The sequence below is a fragment of the Passer domesticus genome, chromosome 8 (genome assembly GCF_036417665.1).
Source record: "Passer domesticus isolate bPasDom1 chromosome 8, bPasDom1.hap1, whole genome shotgun sequence".
Taxonomy (NCBI): Eukaryota; Metazoa; Chordata; class Aves; order Passeriformes; family Passeridae; genus Passer; species Passer domesticus.
Window position 1 is genome coordinate 44,454,525 of NC_087481.1, and position 12,581 is coordinate 44,467,105.

Consider the following 12,581-nt stretch of genomic DNA (forward strand, 5'->3'; position numbering starts at 1 on the left):
GCTGGGAAGAGAAAGGGCTCAGCATCAGGGTTAAGCCAGGGGCAGCCTGAAGGCCTCAGTTTGCCCCAGCAGCAGAGCCCAGCCTCTTCTAGACTATATTGTTTCCTCCATGTCACCAGGGGTGGAAAGAAGATCTAGTAGAAGATTTGGTATCCCACCTCTGCTCTGTGGCTTCCTGCGGTCCCACACATGCTCTGTTTCCCTTCCCTGAGGACATTGGTCTCGGGGCAGGGCCTCTGCATGCTCCAGTGCCCTCCTCCTCCCAGCCTCAGAGCTGCCTGCGGAGAGGTTTTGGCAAAGCGGTGGAGCCGGTTTGGGCGGTGCTGGCCTGCCCAGCCTGGCTCCCCTCCTCGCTCGGGGCTGGTTACTGATTACTTTGGGCAGCAGGTGGAGGAGGCCAGGCTGCCAGCGATTGGGCCCCTGCCTTTGCTGGCTGGTTTCAGGAAGCAGCACCTGCGTTTCACTTGGGACGGGAGTGCTGGAGCAGAGTGGAGAAGCGCCGTCAGCGTGGGGCTGGGCCCAGGGAGCAGAGGGTGAGGGGAGCCGGCCCCTGCGCCACACCCCACAGGACTATGTGCACCTGTCCTTAGAGGAGACACTGCATGGAGGATCCCAGACAGGAACCGCGGCCCCTCAGCTGGGAATATGAGGATTGTTGTGCTGTACGGAGACGGGACGTGGCTGGCTGCAGCGACAGACCCAGGGCAACAAGGAGGCCGTACCCGGGCAGCCGAGGAGCAGACAGTGGCTGGGACAGTTCCAGGAGACAGGAGGACATCTCCGTGGACCAACAGAGCAGGAATGGAGACTGCAGAGGTTTTTGGAAGGGAGAGATGCAGTACATGGACTGCAGGAGAGCAGACAATGTTTGGGAAGGCAAAAGACAGGATACAGAGGACAGAAACTACAGGGTGTATGAGAGGGAGGGTGTGCAATACAGAAACTGCAGTTCTGAGATAAGAGGAGGGCGGAACAGAGAGGACAGAGTACCTAGGCAATATAGGGAGAGAGGAAGGCAGTATGGAGAGGATAGAGGCCTTGGAGACTGTAGGGAGGGTGGAAGGTGGGATCAGTACTACAGAGATCCTAGGGACCACAGTGAGCATGGAAGACATTATAGGAAAAAGGAGCTGTGGCACAGGCAAGAGAGGGACTCTGGGGAGTATAGAGAGAGGAGAAGGCAGTATAGAGAGGAGTATGGAGAGTATGGAGATAATCAAATATATAGGGAAGGGGAAAAGTGGTATAGGGGTGATGGAGGCCCTAAAGCATATAGAGAGCAGGAAAGGCCACGTGTAGATATCAGGGACCAAGTAGAGGAAGAAGACAGTGAACAGCACAGGAGGCCCAAAGGCCATGTCATGGACCACAACAGTCCAGACAGCAGTTGTGAAGTTCCTGCATTTGCAGTCAGGTCCTCGGGAGATGGTGGTGTGAACCTGGGGTCAGGTACCTGCTACACACAGCGTGAGACATGCGTCCTTGACTGCGACGGCTGTGGGGAGCTGGAAGGAGAAGCCTCGGGGCCTGGGAGGCCAGCCAAGAGCAGCAGTGGAGCAGAGCACTCGAGGGTACGCACGGGCCGGCCGGACTGGAGCCAGCTCTGGGAGCAGGAGGCCGAGGAGGCACACAGGGTGGGCTCTGTGCTGCAGAGAAACAGCTTCTACAGACGGACGGCTCCCAGTGCCCTGCGGCACTCAGAGTTTGTGCAGACCAGGAAGAAAAGCCCAGGTACACAGGGAAATGGTGGGCAATTCCCTTGGGCGTGCCTTTACCCTGCCCTGGCACCAGGGCAGTGCTGGGAGTCTGGTACACGTGGGTGGCCAGCACAGCCAACCTCTCACAGAGTTAGAGGCTCCTGGGACTTAGTGAAATGGCATCATGGTCATCACCCCTCTGTGCAGCCTCTGCACAGCGATTTTGCGGAGGCCCACGTGGGAGGGAAGCACAGGTGGCACAGACTCAAGACTGTCCTTTCTGTTTCTGCTGCATGTTTTTGGTACACCCTAAAACTTGTGGCCCTGGTTTGTGTGCTCTCTCAGGGCTCTGAGGAGGTTTCTCATGAGGGAGAGGGTGAGATGCTGAGGTTATTCCCACTCTGCCTCTTTATAACCCAGCATTAATAGATTCTGTAGGAACCAATTCCTGAGCATGAGTATGGCAGCTGTTCAGAGGCAGCACAAAGCAGGAAATAGAGGAAGCTGTTGAAGCACTCACATATGCAGAGAGCAAGTACTCAGAGCTGCATAATTCACCTGGACAGGATCTGAGGCACCTGTATGTTGGGGGGCTGTCACCAGTGGGAATGTCTTGCACTGTCACCCCTCAGTACTGCAGTGGTCCCTTGCCTGTGCTACAACAGTTGTATGCTCTGTGTCCTGGATTCCCAAGCCATCCCCAGATCTCCAGTCCCATCAAATAGTACCCTGGAGCTGCAGAATTACCAAAGTGGAAGGCTTAGGCTGTCGTGTCATGGGTGAAATCATTCCCTTGATGCTGTGGCTGTGTCAGAGTCAGCTGCAAACAGATTTGTGCACCTTGGCTTGTTGGTGCAAGAATATCGGTGGGGGGTTGAGGGGAAGTGGCAGCAAGGTGCTGGGGTCTGGGCAGAGGGACAGAAGGAGCCCTTCTTGATGGACAGGCCTCCATGTGTCTGAAAACTTATTTGTTCCTGTGCCCTTTCTGCCAGCATCTGTCTCATGTAGCTGTGTGTGTGAATTCTCCATGAAGTGGGATTGAAATGGAGAGGAAAACTGCAACAGCCAAAGTGATAGCAAAGCTGGAGGCAGTGCCTACCTTTGCCTTAGCAAGAAATCTGTCCTCTGGAGATATTCAATTAAGAAGGCTCCAATGGCTGCATTTCTGCACTCTCAGGCCACCCTGTTGGGGTGGGACTTTGCTCAGCTGCGTCCCCAGGGTGAGGAAAGGGAGAGGTTGTGCGATGCCAAGATGTCCAAAGGGCAGCAGGGGAGCCAGGAGGAGGCCAGGAAGAGAGTGGGATGGGAAATGGTCCACAGAGCCTCTGGAGGCTGGAGCAGTGCTGGCTTCTCCAGCTTTTGCTAGAGCTGAAGGGACAGACTGTCATGCCAAGTGAAAGCCTCTGCTCTTCAGGATTACAGGATTCTTCTCCACTGTGGCAGGATCAGGGGCATGGGAGTAGCTGTGAGAGATGCAGGGCAGGATGCCCTCATCATCTGCACCAGTGTCTCACAGCAGAACAGGAGAGATGAAAGCTCCAGATATTTCAAACACTGTCTGTCCATCCTGTGGCCTTTTTCTGGCTGCAATTGTCTGTTACTTTCCTCCTCTTGCCCTGCTGGGGCACAGTGCTGGACCAGCAACAGCTCTCCTTGGCATGTACTGCTTTGCTGTGGCTGCCTCAGTGTAAGATTCCACCTGCACCTCCCCAAAAGAGCTCTCATTGTGCTTGGCAGCAGACACCTCCTGTGCAGTGGCAGGGAGAAGTCAGCTCTGGTTCTCCCTCAGTGTGTGCTCCAGGCACCTTTTCTAATGCTGTTTACTTCTCTAAGAGGTTCCTCCTCCATCCACTGTAACAGAATGTGGGACTTTAGAGCCGCAGTAGAGATCACAGAATCATAGAATGGTTTGGGTTGGGAGAGAACTAGGGGGACATGTAGTTCCAATGCCCCTGCCATGGGCACAAATGCCACACTCTAGATCAGGTTGCCCAGGGCCCCATCTGGCCTGCCTTGAATACTTGCAAGCCAGTGGAGATGATCTTTTCTGTTTGCAGGGTTATCACACTTCTTAGAGATTTCTGTACAGTGTAACTGGGTGACAGCTGCAGGGTTGGAGACCTCTTCTGGGATAAGACTCAGGTGTGACTGCCTGACACATCAACAGGAGAACCCACCTGTCATAGTTTTGCCGCTTAGTCACCATCATTCTTAAAGGTTTTGCATGCTAATGTGTTGCATTTCAGCTCTGAACCTCAACCTTTTTCTCCTAAATTAGAGTTTTTTAGTTGATGGATATTCTTCTCAGGCAGGTACTGTAATTAAGTAATTTTTCAGTCTTCAATTCTTTATAGTGAATGGAGTCTTAAAATACCCGTGTCAAAGACTCACAGGAAGACCTTTAAGTGTTTATTGTTCCTGATTGCTCTCTGATTTTTCAGTTCAGACTCTTTTAAAACAGTGGACTTCAGAGCTGGGTGAGGCATTCTGGGTGGGTGTCAGCACTAGTTTACCTTGCTATGCTCTTGTGCCCTTGTCCAAAACCACAGTGGTCCTCTGCAACATTCAGGGAACTCCTGTTGAATTTTGTCTGATCAAGCCAAATAATTGCTGCCCAGAACACAATCCTGCCTGTGGCTGTGTTTCTTGTTCCCATTAATACATTAATATGTTTGTCTGCATTAAACCTGCTTGGTTTGAATAATTCCATTTTATTCAGGGTACCCTGGATCACTCAGTGACTCATATGCCTCATCTTTATTTGTGATCCTGTTGAATTGATCCTCACTTCTCTACATGACAGCGGTGATTTTCCATTTACTCTGTTATGTGGGATTAACTAAATCCAGTCTCTGCAGAACCTGTTTAGAAATGCCTTCTTTTCTGGATAGTCTCTATTCCACTGGCACTGGATTTTCAAGGTTTTTTTTGTTTGTTTGTTTGTTTTTCTCTTTTTGCTTTTTAGAAAGAAATAAGCAGAAAATTTATTGTATAATTCTACCATTTTGCCAGGTTTGCAAAAAATGGTACTCTACTTGTGGGATTGTGTAATTGTAGGATTTCCTTTGTCCTGGATGGAAATAAAGGTTATTATAAAGTAGCATTTTATTTCCTCATTTAAAAGATGAAAACTGAATTCTGCCATCCATGGATTTTTCTTGATGTCTTTCTTTTCTCATTTTTCTGTGGTGTGTCTGTTATCTGTTATCTGGCTTATGTTCATTTATTTATATTTGCTGTCTTTATTGAAGCACAGATGCAGGACAGACTTTTCATCAGTACTGTTGTATATTTAAAACATCCTTTTAAATAACTTTCACCTTTCATTCTTTTGTCCATCAGTGGTTTTGCTCACACTTTTGTTGATGCCCTGCCTCAGTTTTAGCAGCTTAGCTCTTTTACACCATTACTTCACTTTCTTCTGTGTCAAGGGTTGGAATCATCCTCTGCTCACACTGAATGCCATGGGGCTGTCTGGGCAACCAGAGGCAGTTTGGGGCCATGGTTGTGGTCTTACCTGGCATAGAGACATCCCAGCCAAGCTCTGCATCAGGCATGTTTGGGACATCCCTGTTCTGCCCCTGTTCAGCTCCCTGGTGTATTACCAATGTCTGGAGTAAGAGTTTTCAGCCCAGCCAGATCCTGCTGCTGGCAGCCAGTTTAGCCTTTTGCTCAGATTAATTATTCCCTGCCCTAGTTTCATCGCCCCCCCTCTCATGGTCGGCAGTGGCTCCTCCCCTCCTGGCCTCCACATACTTCAAATATTTGCAGCTGGTTTGTTTTGTCCTGAGTCACTGCTTGCCTGTGCTGAGCTGTGGGCCCGGGGCCGGGCTTGCCTCGCGGCTGGGTGCAGCTCCACGGAGATTCCTGGGATTGTGCTGGGCGCTGATGGGCGGCACGTCCCTCTCCAGGGAGCGCTGGTGCCCGCGGGATGCTGCCAGGTGAGCGCTGAGCACTGGGGGGCGAGGCACGCCTTTGGGATGCACATGCATCCCGTTGGAGCTGGGCTTTGTGGGTCAGCTCTGCTCCCAGAGCGGGGCAGGGAAGACCTCTAATTGCATGGGTGCTCCCGCTAGGAGGTTGGGTAATAACAATTCAAAGTTTTCGTTAATTGGAAGAAAGTCGATGACAGTGGCATTTGTGAGATGAGCGGGATGAGCCGTGTGATTGCAGTCGCAAACCACAGCCTCCCCAGGAAGGGCAGAGCTGGGAGTGTGCTCCATCTTCACACCTCACTGCCAGGGCTGGCTTAGGAGCTGCTGTTGGGTCTCTCATGGCCCCAGCAAAGCTCAAAATCAGGTGCTCCTGGGAGCCTGTCTCAGACCATCAAACCGAGGAGAAACAGGAGAACAGAATCCGACTCTCTGAAAATCGTGATAGAGAACGTTGTTTTTGGAAATGTATTTCTGAATGCCTGTTTGGCAACTGTGTCATGGGTAAACATGAATTTGTCACTGGATTGGAATTTGTTGGCTTCATTAAAAATACGAGTCATATTCCTGCAGGCCAACAAAGCCCATTCAAGCTGTGGTGTGTGTCTTAGCATCTCCAGAGTTGAAGGGCATGATGAATTAAATTGAAAGGTAACATCTAAATAGAAAATCTATGGAGTAAAATTGAGATGTGTTTAAAAAATACTTACTAGGTGGGCATAATTCACAGCTGTGAAATTGGTGGGTTTAGTGAACTGCTTAATAAGCCTCATTTAGGGAAAGCTGCTATTCTGCTATTAAACATACAAGAATGTGTGACAAACAAGAAAAAATAAATTCATGACAATTAATAGAGATAGTATGAAATACAAAAAGTGAAAGTTTTTAAATGTATCAGAAACAAACACTAAGTAATACATATTGGTCAGATAAGAGATAAATATTACAAATAAATTCTGTATTTGAATATTTTGAGCTGTAAGGGTTTGGAAAGAAGTAGGACAACTTTTGAGTTCATTGCTAAAGGAGCATGCTGGACCAGGGATAAACAAGAGTTCTAGGAGACTTAACTGCAATGTAGCCTTGCTTATGAAGGAGTCTTGAAATATTCAGAAAGAGCAAGAAGGCCAGAGGAGAATTAATTTGTATGAGTTTTCAAAATCATGCAAAATACTGATACAGTGTAAGTGGGTAGAACTGATGCCCAGCATTGTGCCAGGTCATCCAGGCTGAGCTGATAACTACTGTGGGCTTAAAATCTGTGCAGGGAAGGGTTTAATTTCCCTTCCATAGGTAGGGACTTGAGACTTGCCAAAGAAGGGTGTCACGGAGCTGGCAGTCTCACAAGTGTGGGTTGAATCCTTGCCACAGGGTACTTTCTGTAAGGGCCTGACCTAGATTTCCTTGCCTGGGGTTTGCTTGGTGGAGCGTGGGGAGCTGCTGCATTTGCCAGCAGCGTTGGGCATCCCCAGCTCTGTTTTGGGGAGCTGGAGCCAAACACATGCTGTGCCTGCAGTTTAGCTATGGCTAAGGCTGGGAGCACTGCAGGGTTGTTTGGTGGTGCAGTAAACTCCCCAGGCCTCCTGTACAAAACTTAATGTGGTGGCATTTTTCCTGGGGCTAAATATAAAATCCTGTTCTTTGACCAAAGCAATTGTAATCTTTTCCATTTGTCTTCCCAAATGCTGCTGTGTGGGTCATTTCTGGCTGTGATTTTGGCTTAATTGTCAAGATTCTTCCCAGCCCACCCCATGCCAGTAGTATCATCTCACCCCCGCCCCCTCTGGGTTTCACACACCTGTTTGCATTGCAAATTAACACCTTCCTGGTTCTTCCAGGCTGCCTTCCCACTTCAGCTTGCTCTCCTGCAAAACAAATGCCATGTCTTCTTTAAAATAACTAATTTGCTGTTATTTCATTAACTCTCTGAGCCACAAAGACCTGCTGACTGTATTATCTTAGTGTTTAGCTGTGTCTCCTGTACATTTTTCTGCTCATATCCTGTTCAGGCTCCAAGTGCTGTGTCTAGGGATATCCCTATGGGTGTTTGTAGAGGACCTGGCACAGGAGGGCCCAGTCTGCTGCTTCTGAAACTTTGCAGATGCTGTGGAAATGCAAAGAGCAAAACCAGTTATACCCAGCATCTGCTCTGAGGCCCTCTTTGTGGATTCCTGCTGCATTTGAGTTGATGAAGTTTATCACTGGGGTCTGCTGGAAAGCCAAGACAGGCTCTGATGGGGTTAACTTAAGGATACTTGCCAGTAGGAATCAGTGGAGCCTTTTCTTCCCAGTGATGGCCTACTAAATGAAGTGCTGGTTGTGTCACTGAATCCTCCTCCATGGAGCTGGTTGTTTTGCCTCTCCCCAGGCTGGATTTCAAGGCAGGGCAGCAGAGATGCCAGCTTAGAGAGATGAGTATCTTCCCTCCCATATTGAGAGCATCTGTGTTTCAGCTGGGTTTCCTATTTGCCAGGCTGGCACTGGAAATGATTTTGAAGTTTTTCTTTGTGCAGAGGTGCAGTGGTTTGTCCTCAGCCCCCATAGCTGTAAGAACTTGCTGTTTGGTGCTGATGCTCCTGGTTTCTGCCAAGGCTGCTCTGCAATGGGAAGGGCCAAGAGGGCTGGCATGGTTTCAGATAATCATGGGCTGAGTCAGTGTCTCAGCTTGGGTGTCTTTTCGTTCTCGGAGTGTTTCAGTGTGAAGACCCTGGCCTGGGGGAGCAATGGATGGGATGCTTAGGCTGAGGCAGCAATTTTCCCTTCCCATGTTTCATGCTGCCGTGCTGGGTACTGCCATCACCGCACAGAGCACGGCTGGGGGCTGCTTGCAGCCTGCTCAGCACCGGGGCAGAAGTGGCTGGAGCAAGGGGGTCTCTTGGGGCTATGCACAGTCAGTACTGTGGTACCAGGATAAGTCCCAAGCCCTGCTGGGGATTAAGCTGGGCTGAGCCTCTGTTGTCTGACGCTGTCCCTGGAGAGGTCAGGGACCTCTGGAAGTGCCTGTCCTGCAAAAACATTCCTAGAAACGTCTGAGCTGGGGCATGTCTGCAGCTCTAAAAAACATTCTGCTGCTGGAGGGCAGCTGGGGTGCATTTGTGGGATCGGCCATTGACATGGAATGGGGTACCCGAGGCAGGCTGGCGCTGCAAGGGGCTCCGTGCTGCCCTGAAGTGGGGGAGCCCCGCGTGTTGCTGGCCTCGGGGGGCCGGGGCGGCGCGGGGGGAGCGCTGTGGCCGCGGGCTCGGCCCGAGGGCGCAGCCTTCGAACGCAGGAGCGGCGGGGCCCGGGGATCCGCGGCGGGATGAAATGTCTCACTGGGGGCGGAGGGGGCTGGGCCGGCCCGGGGCCGCAGTGGCACAGAAAACCAGGAGGAGAGGCGGCCGCGGGTGTCGGACGGGGCCGAGGAATGCGGCCGCAGCCCCGGGCCCTGCGGGCGGGGCGGCGCGGCCCGGCCCCGCTGGCCGGGATCCAGCTCCGGGCTTTGCCGGCGGCAGCAGCGCTGCGGTGCCCGGGGCCCTCCCGGCCATTGAGATGGAAATGCCCCGGGCCTGGAGAATGGAGACCCTGTTCCCAGCCTGAGGGAGGGGCGGCCGCCATTGCCTAGCGGGGCTTTCCCGTGTCCGCAGCTTCCCGGAGGGAGCCGCGGGGCGGAGAGGAGCCGGGCCCCGCCGGTGTCGGGGCAGACCGCGTGCGGCAGGTCTGCTGCCCGCCGTGCCGGTGCCGGGGCTTTGCGGCGCTCCTGGTGCTGCCAGGCTGGGCTGCGGGAGCAGCCCTGGGGATGGCCCCTCTGGAAAGGCCCTCGGACTCTCAGTAGTGCTGTTTCTCAGTCCCAAAGGTTACATGTGTAGCAGTTCAGGTGCTGTTTGTCTCCTGTCCTTGTATCCTTGCTGGAGCAGGCTGATCTCGATTATCTGTCTTGCAGAGATGACTCTCCTGTCCTCCCAGACACCATCCCTGGAGCCATCCTCGGCCACCACTGAGAGCGCAGAGCAAAGGATGCTGGAGAAGAGGGCCAAGGTTATTGAGGAACTGCTCCAGACAGAGCGGGACTATATCCGAGACCTGGAGATGTGTGTGGAGGGGATCATGGTGCCCCTGCAACAGGCACAGGTAGGAGCTGGGAAAGGAGGGAAAATTTGGGATGCAGCACTGGTGGATTGGGGTGAGAATACTGAGTCCATTTAGTTCTCAGAGGGGTCTACACAGCATAGGAACTCATAGAGGAAATTAAAGCTCTTCCAAGGGTTCCCACAGCTCCCTGCACTTGTTGCAATAAGCCCATCTGCTTTGAGATACTGCTGAACCCTCGTCCTTGCTGGGAACAGGAGACCTGGCAGCAAGTATCACACATTGGATTTTTTGGTGCAGAAAAAGTTTCTCTTTGTTTGGTTATAGGTTAAATTCATTGACAAGAGAAATAAGATACGGGATCTTGGCATGGGGGACAGATTTAGTGAGAGGAAAAAGAGAAAAGCAGGTGACCAGAGGCAGGGGTGGAATTGCTGGGAAAGAAAAGGACACATAAGGAGTGAGAGTTTCAGTGCACTGGGGGGCAAGGGAATGTGTACAGGAGTCACTGTGATGAGAGGAGGTCGCACCAGGTACCTGCTGTGAAGCTGACTGATGGGTTGCAGGGGGGCAATGGGAGGGCTGTTTAACTGGGACATGTTCCCCATCCAGGACATCTCTTTTCCCATTCACTAGATGCAGAACATAGACTTTGAGGGCCTTTTTGGAAACATCCACATGGTAATAAACTTCTCCAAGCAGCTGCTGTCCGCCTTGGAGGCTTCAGATGCCATCGGTATGAGTCCTGCTGTTTCCTTTCCTGAGAAGGCTGGGATGGGCATTGCTAGTGGCAGGGCATAACAGTTCAAATGATGGGAGAGGATCACTGGGGCTGGGCTTTCTCCTTGCTGTACCCATCACCACTCATCAACAGTGAAGCCAGGGATATCTGTGTTGCCACAAGGGTGACTGCTCAGCCACAGTGCCTGTGGCTGTCCATGGCCTTTTGCCCCAAAGTGCTGCCAGCTTGAGCCATTCATGCCTTGGGCTGCCTGTGCCTTTGCTCTGTGGCTCCTGTGACCAATGTCTCCACTGCTCCCCCTGGGAGACCTGGATTGGTTGAGCTCTCTGTGTTGGTTGGTGATGAGGAGGGGTCCTGCATGCTGTAGTAGAGCTATTCTCTTGACCTGTGTGTGTGGAATGGGGACACTGGATGTCTTATCAAGGGACACAGCAGTGTTTTTGGGGGCAGCTGGGGACCAGGAGGCTCTGAAGTCCTGCTTTGCTGCTGTCTGCAGGACCAGTGTTCCTGACACATCGTGCAGAGCTGGAGAGTGTCTACAGGGTGTACTGCCAGAACCATGATGAGGCCATTGCACTGCTGGAAACCTATGAGAAGGATGAGAAGTTGCAGAAACTACTTTTGGACCTGCTGGATAGCCTCAGGTTTGAGCCTCCTCAGGTGGCAGCCACCAGACTGGGATAGGGGGATCAGTTTCCAACACCCCTGGCCCTCTTCAGCAGTGTTTAGATAGTTCGGGTGGTGGCTGCAGAGGGTGGCACTGTATAGTTGACCAGGCTGTGGGTTCAAATGGCCCCCTGCCCCAATGCACACGTGCTGGGAAACCTGTAGACCCCCTTAAAATCTGCATAGGAGCCACCAATGTATAGAGAAGGTGGCATGTCCTGGACTGAGGGCTCCTGTTCCCCAAACCCTGAGCCGCCACAGCTGCTGAGGAAGGAGCTGCTTTGCCTGGCTCAGTGAGTGCCAGGCTCCAGTTTGTGGAGTTAACTGCCCCGGGAGCCAGCAGTGCTGATGGCTGCTCTGGGAGGACAGGGCTGCCCACTGCCCTGGCAGCCTCACTGGGCAGGACATAGACACTGGCTGTGGGATTGCACACCTGCCACCCCATTAACCCTTGCTTTTCTTTGCTTTTTGGCACTCTGTGGGCCAGCAGGAGCCTGTACAGTGAATGGTGAGTACTTCCTCTTAGTCCCTGCTTGTGTGTCTTGTGTTGGTCTGGCCATTCCCTTGTAACTAACCTTCTGCCACAGGCTGGGTGCATGCTGGGCTGCCCTAACAGTGCCTTGTGGAGGCATGACTGGGAGGAGAAGGGTGTCTGTGGCATGATTGCAGCAGAGGCAGTGGGTGGGCTGCACAGGTAGGCAGCACAAGTGATGAGGCGAGGGGGGACCTTGGGCAAGAAACAGGATTTGGGAGCCCTCAGCCCCAAGGAGCCAGGAAAGCCCTGCAGTGACTGCAGTCCTGCAGTCTGTCCAGCATTGGAGGACAGATGTGGGCAGTTGATTGGTGGATCAGCATCTGAAACAAGTGGCTCTCTGACACATATGAGGCTGTGCTTATGTGGGATTTCATGGTGGGCCTGGTAATGAAGAGGATCCTGGCTGGGAAGTATCACCTGCTGTGAGTGAGGAGCAAAACCCTGGGGTTGATCTGAGAGCACCAGGAGTTCAGGAGTGCAGTGAATTTGGACATGAGGGTGGCTTGATGGGGGGAGTACAGTGGATTTAGAGGCATTGGAGTTCTAGGTCTGGTTGGGACTGGTTTGAGGGGGCAGAATGTGTGTGGCAGAGCCGGACCGACACCTGATGCATCTCCTTTGTCCTGACTTTCCAGGGGTTGCACAAACTACATTAACCTGGGCTCCTTCCTCATCAAGCCAGTGCAGAGGGTGATGCGGTACCCGCTGCTGCTGATGGAGCTGCTGAGTGCTACCCCCGAGGCTCACCCTGACAAGGCACCGCTCACGGCTGCTGTCCTCGCCGTCAAAGAAATCAACGTCAACATCAACGAGTACAAGCGCCGGAAGGACCTGGGTGAGGAGCTGGGCAGTGCTGGGCCAGAGAGACAGGAGTGGGTGTGCTGAGGTCGGTGTCTGCTGGCCACTGAGCAACCATGGTCATGGAGGAGCTCTCACTGCTT

At 52.4% G+C, this 12,581-nt stretch overlaps 1 protein-coding gene across 13 annotated transcripts in view; it reads left to right on the forward strand.

The window, feature by feature from the left end:
- DNMBP (dynamin binding protein) overlaps positions 1-12,581 on the forward strand; it is a 34,081-nt gene that overhangs the window by 15,725 nt on the left and 5,775 nt on the right. For 10 of the 13 annotated variants that reach the window (XM_064430982.1, XM_064430979.1, XM_064430984.1 and 7 more), the window contains 5 exons: positions 9,552-9,739; positions 10,334-10,433; positions 10,936-11,083; positions 11,596-11,613; positions 12,276-12,475. In XM_064430982.1, the coding sequence (XP_064287052.1) occupies positions 9,552-9,739; positions 10,334-10,433; positions 10,936-11,083; positions 11,596-11,613; positions 12,276-12,475 (654 nt within the window). Of the gene's footprint in view, positions 1-495; positions 1,732-5,493; positions 5,639-9,330; positions 9,465-9,551; positions 9,740-10,333; positions 10,434-10,935; positions 11,084-11,595; positions 11,614-12,275; positions 12,476-12,581 lie in introns of those variants that run through there. The other 3 variants (XM_064430986.1, XM_064430988.1, XM_064430990.1) reach the window with 3 other exon arrangements.